The 17,274-nt window shown below is 37.5% G+C and overlaps 1 protein-coding gene across 4 annotated transcripts in view; it reads left to right on the top strand.

Moving 5' to 3' along the window:
* SMOC2 (SPARC related modular calcium binding 2) overlaps positions 1-17,274 on the top strand; it is a 140,133-nt gene that overhangs the window by 72,098 nt on the left and 50,761 nt on the right. For 2 of the 4 annotated variants that reach the window (XM_061471354.1, XM_061471353.1), the window contains exons 6-7: positions 1,917-2,000; positions 2,827-2,901. The exons of 1 other annotated variant lie outside the window; for it this stretch is intronic. In XM_061471354.1, coding sequence (XP_061327338.1) covers positions 1,917-2,000; positions 2,827-2,901 — 159 coding nt within the window. The remainder of the gene's footprint in view (positions 1-1,916; positions 2,001-2,826; positions 2,902-17,274) is intronic. One more of the 4 variants, XM_061471355.1, reaches the window with a different exon arrangement.

Raw genomic sequence — 17,274 nt, 5'->3', positions numbered from 1 at the left:
ATCTTGTACCAAGTGTTTTGTCCATTGATGATCAGAAGCAAACCTCTTTATTCTTTTTGGGGGTGGGGAGTGACATGACACCAGTTTTATGATTCAGTCATTAAACATCTGTTGAGTTTTTAAAAATGAAAATTGATAAACTGTTTTAAATGTTGCTTGAACAGAGTTCAAAGGGCTAACTTTGATTTGGCTGAAAATCACCAAAGTTACAGCATTATATCTGAATTTCAGGTAATAACATAAGATCAGATGTGTCGCAAGCTGAACCTGTGTAGCAAAAGAGGATTAGAGAAATGTCATTTAAACTAAAACCTGAGTTTCTGGCTGGGGTCTTGGGAATATTTGCCTACTATAAGCTACCCTCTGAAATTCTGTGTTTTCTACATCATGTGCTGATTGATGTTCTAAATATATATCTTGATTTTCAGTACACTAGGATACTTGATGGCCTCTCTGAAATTAATTGTCTTATTCCACCACCCAGAGGACACCACAAAAATGCCAGCAAAACTAATGAAAAATGACAGTCTATTAAGGCATTGGAGCAAAGTAGCCTGTCACTGCATGGACGTGAAGAATAAGCACTCTTAAAAGACGTCTCTTCAGCTTTGGTTAGAACATTTTGCAGTGAAAATAAGTTTCTATTGCTGCTGCTTTGGTTTTATGAAAAGCATAGAGGTTAGTGTGCCATGGCCGAAAATTTGGTTTTACCTGGTAACTCTATTTGCTCTGAACTAGGCTGTGGCTTCCAGAGTCCTCTGCATGATCTGCATAAAGAAAATAAAGATTTACAAAAAAATTCCTGGGGTGATGACATCAAAGAGAGCAGGGAAAAGGCTATTCTGACTTGTAGTAGCAAGAAGAAATGGAAACAGGTGGTGTGTTAGCATTAAAGCTGCTCCTCACTATTACTGTGGTAGGGCTACGTGCAAGAGGAAGCTTCTCAGTTAACTTTGGTCTAGCTTACATGAAAAAGCCAGGAGAACAACCTGGAAACTATGCTGGTCAGAGATCCAGTTGTGAATCTGCAAGAAATAAAACCCTTGCATAGAAGATGCTGTCTACTGATGGACACCTGGTGCTGGAGTAAGCGCTATGCTACAGGAAACAGCAATGACTGGAAAGTATGTACTAGCAAGTCCTACAGGTCATGTTTAACCAATATCTGCAGTAATTTTAAATAGCAAAAACATAATAAGGTAAAGATGGGTCTCTGAGTACTGCAGTCTCTCACAGCAAGCTAACTTAAATATTTTTTCATATTGAAGTTTTCTTTTGCAGCACTACTTCCACTGTGCTTTAGTGAACCTAAATTTACTCAACTCCTCTTACAATTTCTGTAAAATTTCCTCTCTCTTTTCTTGCAGTAATGGTTGGTAGCAGGTGGATGGAGATGGCTGACTGGAGGATAAGAATTATGCAATGATATTCTGATCCTTTAATCTGTGAATCTTGCTTATAAGATCAGTTGACTGTTAAATATATCCTGCTGGGTCGAAAGAAACTTTACTTTCATTTTAAGGTGTCAACATGTCTGCAGCCACTCATTCGCCCCAGACTGCTTTTGCTTTCACAGGTCTTACTCCTTCTATATATTATCCAATTACTGACAGAAATGCTGATTTTTCTCAGTTATATCTATAGGTATCAATGTACAGCTTTAAAAATGAAGAATTACTGTCCAGGGAGCAGCGTGATCACTTCATGCCTCATCAAAGACCCTGCAGTCATTTCACCAGCCATAACCTCAAAAGCCAGCCATTTATACTCCAAAGTCTGTAGATGTGATATATCTATTCTGTGTAGTACCTATAAATAATATTTAAATTATTGTTCGTTTACCGGCCGGGGCTATGTGCAAATCATTAGTATCAATCACGTATGTACACTTATTTAGCTTACTCTCATAATTGTAGTCTCCTTGCAAATCTTTTCCATTCTGAATTCAGATGATGCCTCAGCTCCCGCGCTGGAGACTCAGCCTCAAGGTGATGAAGAAGGTGAGCATGGACAGGAACTTAACAGTATGGTTTTAAACTATGCAGTACAGACTGCATATTGTAATATCAAATGCTACCTTAAGAGTTTGGGTAACTACCTCTTAAGCAACTGCCTCTTAACTAACTCTTTAAGAGTTAGTTAAGACATGAATTAACATGTGAAGACATGAATTAACTAACTCTTTAAGAGTTAGTTAGCTGCAAGAAAGTGCAAACATCTGTACATTTTTCCAAATGAAGACAGTAAACACAACAGAGTCTTATTTTCATGTGATAGTTTTGAGATGACACTGCAGTCCGACATCAGCAATTTTAGTTGTCACTACACAATGCAGAGACAGGTATTAAACTTGAGGCAGAGTGCAGATCTAAACTGAGTGGCCAAGTGAGGATGTTAAAGGGTAAATTCTGTCCACAACATATTGCCTAGTAATATTAAGGTTGATATTTTGTCAGGCTTACATGTGTCTGGAGAAATTTGGTGCTCTGTAAATTGAAAGCTCAAGTGATTGTCCTGTGTTGTGGCTGCAAATCTCACAGAATCTGATCTGAAGTTATTACATACTTTGTGTCCACACTGGGAGATTTTTATTCTGATTAAACATAATTTTAGTCCGAAAGTATTGCTTTCAACCTTTTGTATGAATTGGATAAGGAAGAAACTATTCATGCCTTTGTATGAATAAAGGTTTTAACTGGTCCAATACAAACCAGTGTGTCCCTTTGTTTTTAGATCCATGTGTATTTAAAATCAGCTGGTTACAATTCAGCTGCTAGTAACTGGAAAAAAAAAGTAATATTTAAAATTATTTTTCTTTTTCCCTAGATATAGCTTCTCGTTATCCTACATTATGGACCGAGCAAGTAAAGAGTAGACAAAACAAAACCAATAAAAGCTCAGGTAAGAAATTTAAATTGTCCTTACTTTGCAAAGCTCCCGTGAAGACATGAATTAAGCCTTGTTAAGCCATTTAAGTGAAAGCCATTTTAATAACCATTATGCTTCCACTCTTTATCATATGAAATAAACTTTATGATGGGCATTGTAATGATTTTGTAGGCTCACGCATCATACGTTCCTTTTATATGGAGGTATTTTTGGCCAGGCTTTACTACGTGTAAATTGATATTACTCCATTGAATTTTCTGGCTCACATCTGTGTACATCTGTGAGTGGATCTGACATTTGTTTTTTTCATTTACTTTAATTCTCTGCCTCTTTGTTGTCTACTTTTATTTTTGTAGGGTGATATGTAGCAAGAAGGTGATTGAAAAATGACTGTGTGGGTTACAAGTATTTGGTGGTATATCTTAGGAGGCAAACCCATCAGAAACCAGTCATCTGTTAACAGGAAAGTGGAAAGACAGTGGTTTTGGTTTTTTTTTGCTACATCATCCATCTGTTATTTACAGCCTGATCACCAGTTTAGTGTGAATTAATGATGTTGCCTTGTTTTGTAATTGCTGAATTTTGGCTTTATTTTTTTCACCACTCTTCAGAATTGAGCTTTGTAAACCTGGAGTAGGAATGTCAGGTGAATGTCCTGAGACAGAAGCCTCTTAAAATATTTGGATAGATTCAGTACTTTGGTGGATTACAAGTTTTGATGCCTTCCTTGCAGCTCCTTCCTTTCAATGGAACAAACTTCAGAGAATCTGGGTTTCCTGGTGTCTTTTTCTCTGAAAAAACATTTAATTCAGATAGAAACATTAATGATACAGGCTATGATTCAGTAAACTGCCCAAAAGTACGCTTCAGATCCAGTGGAAACTGAAGTTGCGTTTTACATAAAGTACTGTGTTTAAGTATTTTACTGAATTGAGGCCCAAAAGGATTTTAAAAGAGAAGCAATTATCATAAGACAGACTGACATATCTTTACTAACAGGTTTATAGATTTTTAACATCAAAGCAATCGTTATTAATGCTTTTTCCTCTCCTTGATTCTCCAGTAGGTGCTCAGGGGAAGGACCTTAAACAGAGTGTAGGCAAGAGTTTGAAGCAAACACTTTCTGTGCTGGACATTTATTCTGCCCTTTCTTCATTCAGTGTTAGCAAGAACAGAATTCCTTTGGTATTTCTGTTGTGTAAAATATATGTATAGAAATAAGTCACTTTTAGGGGTGTTAATTTAGTTTTTATGGTGCTAGAGACTAGAATTAAAGCAAGAACTCTTGAGTTTGCAGTGGAGCTGCTGGAAGCCAGTTTCAACACACACACGCACATAAATAAATCAGAAAAACAGCAAAGAAAAGTTGGGTTTATTACTATGAACTTGTAACCTTCAGTCCATCTAAAGACATATTTACAAAGGAAGAGAAGCCAGAAACATAATCTGTCTTATGATTGTTAGCTCATGGTGCATAGCAACAAAAGCATGGTTATGTTGGATTTGCTAACAGGACTTGCTCACAACTGTACATGTATGTATGTATCTTTGGAGGGCTAGCAGTTGCTGCAGTCTTTGGTGCCATACCTGAACTAGCAGAAGTCAGCAGACACTTTGTAGCCAGCCTTGCTTTTATTTGTTGGCATACCTGATGTGCCAGAAGCAGCTACTAGTTGCTCTTCTGAACTTCTCTTGTATATGTAATGTAATATGACATAATCAAGTTGAATCTAGGTGCTAAAAACAGTGTCCTCACCAGTTCTGCTGGGCAGCATCTCTCTTCCAGACTCCAAAGTATAATGTGTGTCAGTGACTGTATTTTATAAGTTGTTTTGATGGCTAAGCCTCACTGATATTCAGAAAACAGGTCTTTTCAGGTCTAGGTTAGATTTTCCCCTTCTGAGTGGTGCCGAGGCTTTTGGGAACATCCACAGAGAATGAACTCTGCGCTGCTATGTGTATGGAGAGACCTCATGACTGAATCCACGGGTTGTAAACTAAACACCTTTGGACACTCAGGTTTCAATATAAGGGATAAAGTTGTCTTCTTTACTCAGTTTGCTTAGCAAACTCTGATTCAGACTTTGTCATACAAAATCCAGAAATCCAGATACTGGAATGTGTTTGTTGGAGTAAAATGAGGAGAATTTATGTCTCCTTGTAAACTGCCTTTATAAAGATGAAACCCAATTTATTCATAGTGGATTAAGTTTTCCTTTGTTGTTCTATAGTAACCCAAGTGCTTTCAAAGAAATTCTTCAGGTACCAATAACACTATGACCTAGCCCTGCCTGCAGAAAGAAAGAAAAATAATAATGCTAAAAATTTCAGGCAAAGTCCAAATATCCTACTTAAAACTATTTTAGTCTTTATTGCTATTATCTTTTCTATTTTTTGCCTGTCCTAATATGTCATGGTCAACAAAATCATGAACATAAATAAACTTGTCTTGACCTGAGAAGTCCATCTCCTTACAAGAATGCTTTTGTGACTTAAGGATCATAAATTAATACATTAAATCTACTGTACTCATCCTGAAGAGGTTTGCTTTAGCTTCTCTGCAAATGACCTGCCAGTTACAGTTAGCCAGCTTTTAGGTTTTGGAACATGGAAAATAATGGCTTATGAAATTCTAGTTTATATTAGTTATCCAATACTTTCATTTAATTAAATCAGACTAAATTAGTTTAGCACAAAGTAATGGTGTTTGGGAGATGCAGGGCATGAAATTACTGGATTATGTATCCATGTTCTATAATGATTTATAGTGCATATACTTTTTGTTGAGTCAGAAAAATAGGCCTTTGCTGCTCACTAAAGACAATTGGAGAGTGCAATTGAACATACTAACTTTTGAGGATCAAATGTTACTGGTGGCAAACCCCCCCATTGATGCTGGGTCATGTAACAATAGCTCTGTTTAGAGTGGTGGATTTGAGCTCCCCCTCTACTTGAACCTGGTAAGGCCACATCTGTCCACTTCTGGGCTCCTCAGAACAAGAAAGACAGGGAGCTACTGAGAAGGGTGCAGCAGAGGGCCACAAGGGTGATCAGAGGTTTAAAGCATCTTTCTTATGGAGAGATTCTGGAAGGTGGACCTGTTAAGTCTAGAGAAGAGAAGACTGAGAGGGGATCTCATTAATGCAGGTCAATATCTCAAAGGCTGGTGCCAGGAGGATGGTGCCAGACTCTTTTCAGTGGTGCCCAGTGACAGGATGAGGAGCAATGGCCATAAACTAAAGAACAAGAAGTTTCACCTCAACATGAGGAAGAACTTCTTTATTTTGAGGGTGGCACAGTGCTGGAACAGACTGCCCAGGGAGGTTGTGGAGTCTCCCTCTCTGGAGACATTCCATGTCCACCTGGACATGTTCTGTATAACCTTCTCTAGGTGGCTCTGCCTTGGCAGGGGAGTTGGACTAGGTGATCTCTAAAAAGTCCCTTCCAATCCTAATGATTCTGTGATTCTGGCATGGTTTAGTGTGAGGTGTCCCTGCCCATGGCATTGGGGTTTGAACTAGATGATCTTAAGGGCCTTTCCAACCCTAACTATTCTATTATTCTATGATTTTCTGATCTCCATTTTAGCTCTTTTTGTATGTTGAAGATGACTTTCAGAATTTTTAAAAGACTTTTTCTTTTCAGAGTTAGGAAAAAAGTATGCATCTGGTTGCTAAAATAGCATAGTGTTTGCTGAAATTGTTTTATACATGTGCCTTGGTGCCTTTGCAGGGATTTTCCTTGTTTATTTGTTTTTTGTTTTTTGTTTCTTTCAGATTCTTTTTTAAGCCCACATTCCTAATTTCTTCTTCAATTTCACAGAAAATAGTGTAGGTTTGCCTCGTCATATTGACAGAAATAGAATTAAAGCAATAGCTGTCAAACACAGAAAAGTGCATTAAAAACACTCAGCATGGGACTCTATGGCTTCTGATTAAGACATTATAGCAGCCAACACACTGCTGCCTTCATATGGACTTGGTGTCTAAACTCATGCTGTAGTTTGTAGAGGTGAGGTCAAGTGGAGCCTAGAGAGCAGCCCACCTCATTGTAAAGTCAACACCTGCACTTGGCCAGCTAACTAGATAGCTAGACCTCACTGAGTGTGGTGACTTGTTTAGATCTCTAGCTGATGTGAAGGTATCTATCCTGTAGATAGATAAACTTTATCCCACCCAGCATCAGTCAAAAGTCCAGGTAGTATTCTTTTAAAGCTTGTCTATTTTACAAAGACCAGAGGACAGAAGGTTTTTTCCTTGAAGAAACTGGGTATCTTGGACTATGTACTCTGTAGTTGCCTGTTATTGTGGCTTCAGGGCTAGGTGTAACTTTCATGTGAGTGGAGAGCACAACATGACAGTACAGATACTTGACTTTGATTCGTGTGTTAAACTTTAAGCACATGAAATGAGTGGGTAGAAACTTAAGGCCCCTTGCAGTCAATGGCAGAACTCCCAGACAGTGTTTGAACAGCCATTCATACTCTGACTACATGCTACTAGTTCACGCAATAGTTCACATTTCATCTGGATCAAGCACAGGCACATGATGTAGTGCTTTGTGCCAGCTTTGTGCTCTGTGCCAGCTTTATGCTTTAAGCAGGTGCTGGAGGACAAGCTATACATGATCCAGCAAATAATAGGGTTGGCCCAGAGGAAGACTTTCTGGCATAAAGGCTGCTGAGGCAGGGTCAAATTGTCAAAACGCTTAACTCATCCATGCCAAAAGTAGTGGATTATGTGATTATGACAAAGAATCCTAAATCAGAATTCATTGTCTCCTCAAGCTATGGCTTTAGTGACTTTGAGAGTGCCCAGACTTCAGCCAATTCTGGTAATGTAGAATCATCTTCACTGTCATTTTTTGCTTTGGCTGCGCACACACAAAAGGAACATGTAGCTTTTTATTTCATTTTCTGACACAACAGAGTAGTGGTTTATTGCTGCCGTTTTTGTACATATCATCAGTTTCAGGGCTTTAAAACTGTTACAAGATTTTATCAATTAGCCGCAGAGGGCTCAATCTAACAGGAGTTTCATTCTCAAAACCCCATCTGGGAGAATACTGAAGTGTGCATACTGTAATGTAGTACAGACTGCCTGCAAATGCAAATGAAAACAGCGTAATATCCACTGTGAATACATTCTTAATAGACTAAAATAGCAAATTTAAGGTAATAATGTAACTGGCAATTACCTGTCTGTATCTGTATGAAATAGCTGCTTGCATTCATCTGCCCATACAGACTGACCCTGTTGGCGAAGTCTGCCAGTGAGACTGACTAATATGACAGAGTGTCATTCTAAGATTTTAATACGGTTTTTATTGCCTTGTCATCTGACTCCTTTAAAGCCTTTGTACATGTGAGTTTTTCTCACATGGAAACTATGTTGGTTGTCAGTGAGGTTTCTGTTTTGTTAGCTTTGTTTTCTTTCTCAGAGTCAATTGTTCGGTGGGATCCTGGGATCCCTGTGCGCTGATGATTCCCTGAAAGTCACCTTCTTACAGAGAACCAATACAAAACCTGTTCCATACTCCAAAGCTCATGTTCATTCCAGACTGAACCTGGCTAACATCCTCCTGCTATGCCTATCCTGGCAAAACTCAGCTCTGAAGTTAAAAAGGCCTGCATGAAAGAAACAAAAAGTTTTTTATTTTTTTTTTTCCAGAGGAAATAAATGTAAGAGTTGGTGTGTTTGCCCAATCATATAAATTCTAATAGCTGTTCCTTTCTAAGCATGGCAAAATGAGAAACTTATAGGCAGGAAAATGAGTAACAGCTCAGTGACTTTGTATTTATTCTCATAAATGGTTGCATTTGCCAGATGTTGCTTTTAATATCGACTGAAGATAAATTACATGCAGTTGAAAGTGTTTGAACTAGCAAGAAAAAAGTAAGATCCCAAACTTGTGTTGTAAATACAGCCATTAGCTGTAGCTGGAGAAATCAAAAGCATGGAAATAAGTTGCTGAAATATAGGCATCTCATGCCTTCATATGGCTTAGGGTATCTGATATGTGCATGGGCCAGAGTTATGACAGCCTACTGGAAATCAGTGATGTTCTGGCATGCAGGACTGATGATAGTCCAGAGTACCTAAAATGGCATTGAACTGACCCTAAGAACCTGAATTCAAACCATGAAAGTACGTAGAAGGCAGAACTATTGATTTTAAATAAGTCTTCAAACCTACAAACTGGTTATTAAATCTATACATGCATTCTGTCAGTGGGAGCTCAGTCCATTACAAATGGGCAGTTAGTCTCTGCCAAATTCAAGACAAGTTAAAATATAGATATTACTGTGAATTTTATAGCTTGGGTTCATCTGCAAGTCAGTTCACAAGAAAAGGTACTAGCATTTTTTTGTGACATCTACAGCTAAAATCTGAAAGTTTTGTGATGCCACAGATCTGGCTTTGGGGCCTTGTAAAATCTGTGGGTGATGGAAGACATCAGCTGGTAGAACATTTGCTAATTGGTCTATTATCTCAGAAATTTGGATATGAAACATAAAGAAAAAAGCATTGTTGAGGAAGTTAAGTACAAAAAACTGATACAGAGGAGGACTGGAAGCTTCCAGGCCAACAGTCTTGTGGCCTTCTCAGACTCCTTAAGTTAGCTCTGGTTGCTAACTCACTAAAATATTCCCTTTAGAATTCTTGAATGAGTGAACTATTTGGAGTGAACTATAATTTGTGATTTATGTTTTACTATAAGAACAGTATTGTTAAGAAACTCTGGGGAAGGGAGATGTGTGAGGCATTGTCATATCTTGTTATATCCCCTACTGTTTTATTTTAAATATTTTGAAGAGTAGGATGTAGCGCTCTTCCCATTTTTTTGTTGGTTTGGGGTTTGTTTTTGGATTTTGGGTTTGTTGTTTTTTTTTTTTTTTCTGTCAAGAATCAAGAGTTTCAGTGTAGTATTCTTTTAGAACACTGGTTTCAAGATACTCCTTGACAGCTGGAAAACTGTTCTTTTTGAAACTGCTGATTGTTCACACAATTAGGGCCAATTAGTAAATGGTTGACTTAGTTCCTAATGCAAAAGTTTGTCTTACTTTTCAGTAGCAATTTTTAATAATATAGTAGTGTTGACTGAGCTATTATGCAGAGGGAACAGTACTCTTCACTCTCTTCACCTATGAAGAAGATTACTCTTTATAGTCTTTGGTTGTTTTGCCATGCCTTCACCTCACTTTACTTGCCTTGCCTTGTCTGTCCTAAATTGGTAAAGGAAAACTACAGTTTTCTTTCAGCTCTTTCAGCCTCTTCCAAGAAGATAAAACTTTCCAGACCTCCTCACAGTGCTAGTTTATTATGATACATTCTTAATTTGCAAGCTGCTGGATCATGTTTATTACTGTCCTTTTTTTAATAACCCTTTTCACAAGCATTTTCATTTATCTTCATTTTAATTTTACATATTAGTCCAAAACCTTTATAAAGATCAGGCACTGACATTTTCATTTTTTTCCTCCCACTACAGAGGAAGATCCTCCCATCCTAAGCCATTAAAAAAAGAGTTCTGTTTTACATCCTGTTGACGTTCTTTATGCTCAGGATGTTCCAGGGTTTTATTGGATACTCACTGTGGGACAAATTAAAAAAAAAAAAAAAAAAGAAGGGAAAAAATAATAAAATATCTGTTTTATACAAGGTTGATAATTCTGTTTTATTGTGTATGTTAAAATTTGATGCCAAAAGATAGTAATCTTTCCTGACCATTTTTAGTTATATCACATTGCTTTCTGCAGCAAGAAAATGACATAATAGTCCTGCTTGAAGTTCCCCTTCAGCTTTTAGACATGCACTCCCCCATCTACCAGTAGGTTACCACCGTTTACCAGACATCAGATTATATAATCATAAAAGCGTCAATAAGTTTTATAAATCCCAAGAGGGATGTCAGGCTACCAGTTTATATTTTAATAATAGATGCAAAAAAAGTCATGTAAGTCACATTAATGCACAGAGACATACTGGACTGAATCATATCTAAAAACATTATCTTTATGGGAAATAGATAAATCTTTCAGTCAGTATAGTCTGAATCTGGCTATGGCTGTACTATGATTCCTGGGTGATATATAGAAGATCTTCCAAATATATAGCAGGTCTTCCAAATTAGAAGTCCAGCAGGATCGACAGGAAGAACTGCAAGGCCCTCCATCATCATCATCATCCCAGTGATCTGATAGTTAGGAGAAAATATCCACACTCATGCAAAAATGCCTTCCTTTCCCTGCTTCCTCCATGCCCACAGTTAACAAACCTAAAGGCAATGAACACAGATGCAAAAATTCTAATGTTAAGAAAATGATAATTTCAACTCTTGCTCTTAATTTTAATCAAAGTCATCTAGTGAGCTGTTCTGGCAAGATTGTTCCCGTTAGATAAAACAGACTAGACTGTTCTGAGGAAAGTAATTGTCTCTTTCTTCCATGGGGATAAGTCAAATGACCAACTTTCCACCTTTCCAATAACTAAGAAGCTTTTTAAAAAGTCAAACCCAGTTATAGTAAAATACTCCCCTGTTAATATCTTATGTATGGAATTCTGCTGCTTGATCTGGCCACATTCTACGCAAAAAAACTCTTCTGTTGATGGAAATACGGACCATGGAAGGACTGGTAGCCATGTAACATGAATCAGTTCTGGTGGCTGAAAGTCAGTTTTGCCTCAGTTTCCTGAATGTACATTTCTGACAGTCTGAATTAATTTCTACATGTTCCTGGGTAGATGAGGTTATAAGCAATCACAGTGGTTTAAATTTGGAGGGATTTTTAATGAGATGATTTATCACATCTGACTTCCAACTTTCTTATTTGCCAAACCATGTATCTCTGAACAAACTTCCTGAAAAGACTGACAGCTCATGCTGCAGCTCATGCATTGCTTAATTGTTTTCCAAAAGCCAATTCTTGACTTTTTCCTTATTTCTTGAAAAAAATGACATGTGATGCAGGAACTTTTTGAGGCTTCATCAATACTGTTAACATTTTCCATTTGATACAAAAGCAAGAGAAATTTGACTTCTACAGGGATTTTTTTTGTGGGAGGAGTGGAATTCTCCCCAAAACCTTAGTGTTGGCCATATGTCTGCAATGCAGATAATGCAGCATTTGTTTTTATGGACTGTTAAGGTCCCAGGTCAATAGTATCATCCAGGGATCCTTTCCCCTAGCCTGCCCTTGATGCAGTACACTGGCTTGGGACCAGATTAGAGCCTCCTTTCCATGAAAAGCCACACCAAGGGTCATAATTGGTACAAGGGAACTTGTTCTAGTCAAATTACATTTCTAAAGTATGTAAAACCATTTTGAGATCTTTTCATCTGCAAGATGCTGTATATACCCCAAGTATTGTATTATTACTGGCTTGTTTTCTGCTTCACTCCACTCTGTCCATCATGCTCTGTCTAGATAAATGGTAGACACTGTTTTCCCTGAAGTCTACACTGCCTAGAAAAAACATTAACTATTGTTGCCATAATGCACTAGATTTCTATGTTACTGGAGAAGAAGCAGTGGTTGATGAGACAGACCACTGTTTTTCATTAAGCTATTTTTAATACCTGTTTCAGTTTAAGAACAGCAGGCCAAGTATCTACATTCAACCACAAATAAAACTATATTTAAATAAGATTAAGGTTGTAAATTAAATTTCAGATCTTAAATTCTCTTGGTACATTGCAAAACACAAGAGAAAAGAGAAGGCAAAACTTAATATACCAAAGTAGTTGAAAATGCAGCCTTCTATGGAAAGAATGACTTCTTAAAAAACTTCTTTTGAGAAGATCTGCATTTTCAGCTAAAAAAATTGTATTTTCAAAATGAAAATTCAAATACACAAAAACCCTTCAAAAAGCTGAACACTTTTGTCTCAAAACTCAGAATCTTGATTCATCATTGTAATGCTTTGTGGCAGTTGTAATTTTGAAACTTCATTAGCTTCTCCTTTTTCAGGGGCCAGGGTCCTTAGCCTGACTATACATGCAGGATACAGTGGTCTCCTCATTTTAAAAACTCAGAGATACCTCAGGAAACTTTTAGGCATCTTTGAGTTTTTTGGTTGCCTGGGAAGCTCAGCACAAAGAAACAACTCGTTCTGGGTTTCATTTTGTTCTCATTAAAAATCAGATATTTATAAAAAATAAACACTCTAAGTGAAAAACATCTTTTCATTTAAAGACCTGATTTTCCACTAGAGACCGTCACAGCAAAATTTTTCAACAACCCCCATTACAGTCATAATGAGGTATGAAAAAATCTGTATTAAACAGTGGAGTTACCTCTTCCTATTGTTTCTCCAGTGAGATTGTAGTGTTATTCAAACTTAACACTTCTGTTGTCCTTCCGTGAGTAAAGACAATGTAGCAAAATGAAAAGACTTACTGTCCCATATTTGAACGACTTATTGGATGCAGTTTTTGTTGGACTAGAATGCATTATAAATGAATAAATCCCTCAAATTTTGGTGACCTGTAATGCCCTTGAAGTGTTTTCCAGTGCACCCAGTTAGATCATGGCAACAGAAAATAGTTCAGGATTGTATGATCTGTTCTGGTTCAAATTGTAGGAACGGTTGAGTGTCTCACCAACCAGAAGTGTAACTAACTTGTGATCTTGGATGTTTCTTCTCTTTCTTCAAATTCCCACCATGTACCTAAAGCCATAATCTCCATAGACCTTACTGCCTGAAGGTAATGAGAGATTCCTTATTCTTTTTGCTTTCCTATTTAGCTCAATAAAGGCTATATCCTGCCTAGCTTCAGGGGCCTACAATTTTAGTGTCTTGCAGGGCCTAATCATGTTTAAAAAGCAATCTAAGATCATTTTTGGGACAAGATTTTTAGTTCCTTTGAGTTGATACAACAAGGAATCAGCAAAGCCAAAAATATCGATATAAATGTCAGTGGTTTGAAAGGTCCCTTCTGCCCCTTTCCCTACTAACATCCCAAGTATGAAACAGGGACTTTTAATGTAGTCACACATCCTGTAGTTCATCCCTTTAACTAAACAATCTCATACAATAATAGCAAATGACTGTAGGAGGAGATGGTTTAGTTTCAGCAGGCATGAAGCCTCATGTTACTCAAAGCAGTGTAAATAGAAGTGACTCCACTGCAATTAGACGAGTAATGCCACAGGAAGCCTTATGAAGAGAGAAGAGAATAAGACCTGGAGGAGGTTTTTTTTAATATTTAAATTTTCTTCTAAATGGGGACATTAGTGGTACAGGACTGATGATGGTGTTGTTGTCTCTCTTGGAAACACACTGAACACTCATTTCTTTAACATCTAGAATGTGGTGTATCAGTCTACTGGATCAGTAATAATAGGACTGTCCACCCCAATCCTGCTGCTATTGCATAGCTGGAATTCCTCTTGACTTTAATGGATGTGCCCTCAACACAAGGGCTCAGCTGCTCCTCTTGTATTGCCAGATGAAAGAGTGAACAAAGTATTATCTCTTTATTAACTTTCTGTAAAATTTCGTTCTCTCCAGATGAGATGATGAGTTTTGCACATTGAAACATGTTCATATTCAGAAGCATTGAATATTCATGCATACTTTCATGTATGTCTAGGAATGTAATCTCACACAACTAACCATATGCTAGCCTCAGGGATGTCATGGTGCAGTCACCTTTTCGATATGCTTGTCAAAATGAGCCTGTATGACTTTTATATGGAGCATCCCCTGTCTACAGCAAGGCTAGAGGAAAAATTACTGGCTTCAGATCTTTTTGTCTCCTGTATAATTGAGTAAGAGAGTTAGTGGGTCAGAATACTATCTTTAAGCTTTATTTTTTTTGCATACCTTCATTTGTTGGAGCCTTATTTAATTTTATTATAGTCTTTCTTATCTGTAACATAATCAATCATCCTCACAGTTGGTGGCACACACAGAATTCCCTGTTCTGAGTCTTTGCAGTCTGCTTTCCCTTCTGTCAATAGTGACTTCACTGCATGTTTCTTGATTTTTGCCTTCAGTCTCAAATGCTGATGGTTTAAGCATTTTCTACATAAACCATTTCTGGGATACCTTGTCCAGCTGTGGTATCCATACTGAAGGACACAGGAGGGTACCAAACTGCAGGAGCAGCTAGGTGTTTGATCCTAAAGCTAGTGGAGTATATTTTCAGCATTAATCCAGTAAGTAAGAATGTGTCCACAGTCAAGGCTGTGTGTTTTTTGTGAAGTTAATTGTATTTTGCAAATAAAACTCAATGTGTCATAACATCAACATTGTTCATCTGAATGAGCAATGCTCAGAGTCTTGGCCTATACTTTGTGCCAGTCTTACTTCCTCAGGATGTCACTGGGGAGACTTAAGCAGTCTACAGAGTATAGTGTGCAAAAGCATCTGACGTCAGCTAGTGCAAGGAGACAGCATGGTTTCATTGCTTACATTCAGGGCAGCCAGCCAGGAACTCCTGGCCTCTAACCCTGGCTCTGCTTCTGGGAGGGCTGCTGCAGTCTGGACAAATTAGTGCAAACTAAAGCAGAAGTTTCAGCAGAGAGATGGTTTATACAGCTTCTAGTATAGGACTATTGAATACAGTAAAGAACTTTACAGACTCTTACGGTATAGGAGGTGGAAGTGAAGAAAAAGATTTTGTATTGACCAGTTGAAATAGTTGAATTTCTCCAAGTGAAGAGGCACAACCTAAACCCTTTCTCTCAGTATCAATTTTGCATCTATGCTTCTTGCTTTTTGTTTGATGGTTTCTTTGTTTCATTAATGTAAATGATGACATTAGATTTTCACTCTTTTTCCTTGCAATTGATTGATAACTTCAAAGATTCCTCCCTGCTTTTCTGCAAACTCTACCTGCCATAGGATGACTGCAGTAACTGTATAAGTAGAACAGAAGTGAAAAGAGGATGCCTATGACTTTGGTGCAAGGGAGAGCCTGTGTCTTGACTTCCATTTTATCTTTGTCTAAATGACTCTACTGTAGTTATTCACAAGCATGACCCAAGGAAAGCAGGTTTGTAAAAGTGCAGGCTTTTCCAGTCTTATTTAGCCTGTGTTTGAGCCTTCTGATTGATGAAAACAAGTCCCATTAAAGGCCCTTGTGGACTTCATTAATTACGATAGTGGTTGATTGGTTTGGCAGAAATTTGTTTTATAACAATAGACATATTTAATTAGCAACAGCTCCAGTTATGACAGCTTCAAAACCTCCTGGGAGCATCATGCACCAGGCTTCCTTTTGTGTTATTTTCAAGCCATCAAACAGCCTTTAATCTTCCCTAATTAAAAAGAAAACAAAGCATACAATGTATAATATGTAGAAAGAATAACAGAACTGTCTTCACATAAGCGATAATAAAAACTTCTCCTTATTAGGTGACTGAATGCCAACATTGCTGTTTCCTGTGATGCTTGTTATCTGGAAAAGTTAAATATTTAGAATCTGTTATTTGAACAGTACTGCTAAAACCAGTCCTTTGGATTTTCTCTTGTTGGTTGCAGAGTGCCTCAAAATAAATGAGGTATATATGTGTGGGGAGACAGGATGGGAGCAGGTCTGAAAGGGTTGAAACTATTTGTGGGAAACAAGCTAAGGAAACACTGAAAAATAACACTTTCTAAAAGCTGTTTTTTACTCTCACACAGAATGGATTGTTGGACAATACTTATGTAATGCTTGTTCTATTAGTACAGGTCATTTATGTGGTAGGTTAAACACACTTTAATAATCTTCTGAGAACTTAAAGTAACCATGGCTTGTAAAGTATCAAGGATCATTAGTCACACTTTAAAACTCTAATTTTACTGGTTCAGAAAAATCTTTGACTTTACTACTGTGCATCATCAAAGAAGCCTTTAAAACTGTTCTGGGTATGCAAGGGACCAAATTTTCTGTTAGTGATCCTTACTGTGTACAGTGGAATGGCTCCAGTTTACAGGAGCAGAAATTGTAGCCTGGAATTTTCAATATGATAGGGGTCTTCCATTCTTTTATAGCATAGGGATGTTTCACTATCACACCATATTTAACATTATCTAAATTTCAGAGTACTATTCCTTTTTAAAAACAGATATGAAAGTGGGGTGGAACTAGCATTTTTATTTTTAATTCAGATTGCCCTTGTTTTTCTCCAAAGTTTGAAGTTTCTCCAAAGCCACGCCAAGGATTTGGCATTGGTTTTGAAACCAAAGCACAAGCTGAGCTGTTTAACCACGGCCATATGAAAAAAAAAGAAAAGAACTACATAAAACTATATTAAAAAGTTGGAGCTGAAAGAAATAATATTAGGGTATTCTTACTGGCTTTTATTCTTCTGTGGGTCATCCTCTTTATTGCATACAAAACTTTGCTGAAATCAGTAAACAATCTTCTATCTGAATCCTGCACCTCTCCTGT

This window comes from Pezoporus flaviventris, unplaced genomic scaffold (assembly GCF_033815535.1).
Source record: "Pezoporus flaviventris isolate CSIRO_AGI_PZ_B2104156 unplaced genomic scaffold, CSIRO_AGI_Pfla_v1 ptg000066l, whole genome shotgun sequence".
NCBI lineage: Eukaryota > Metazoa > Chordata > Aves > Psittaciformes > Psittacidae > Pezoporus > Pezoporus flaviventris.
Note: the sequence above shows the minus strand (reverse complement) of the source record. Positions and strands in the feature narration are given on the sequence as shown.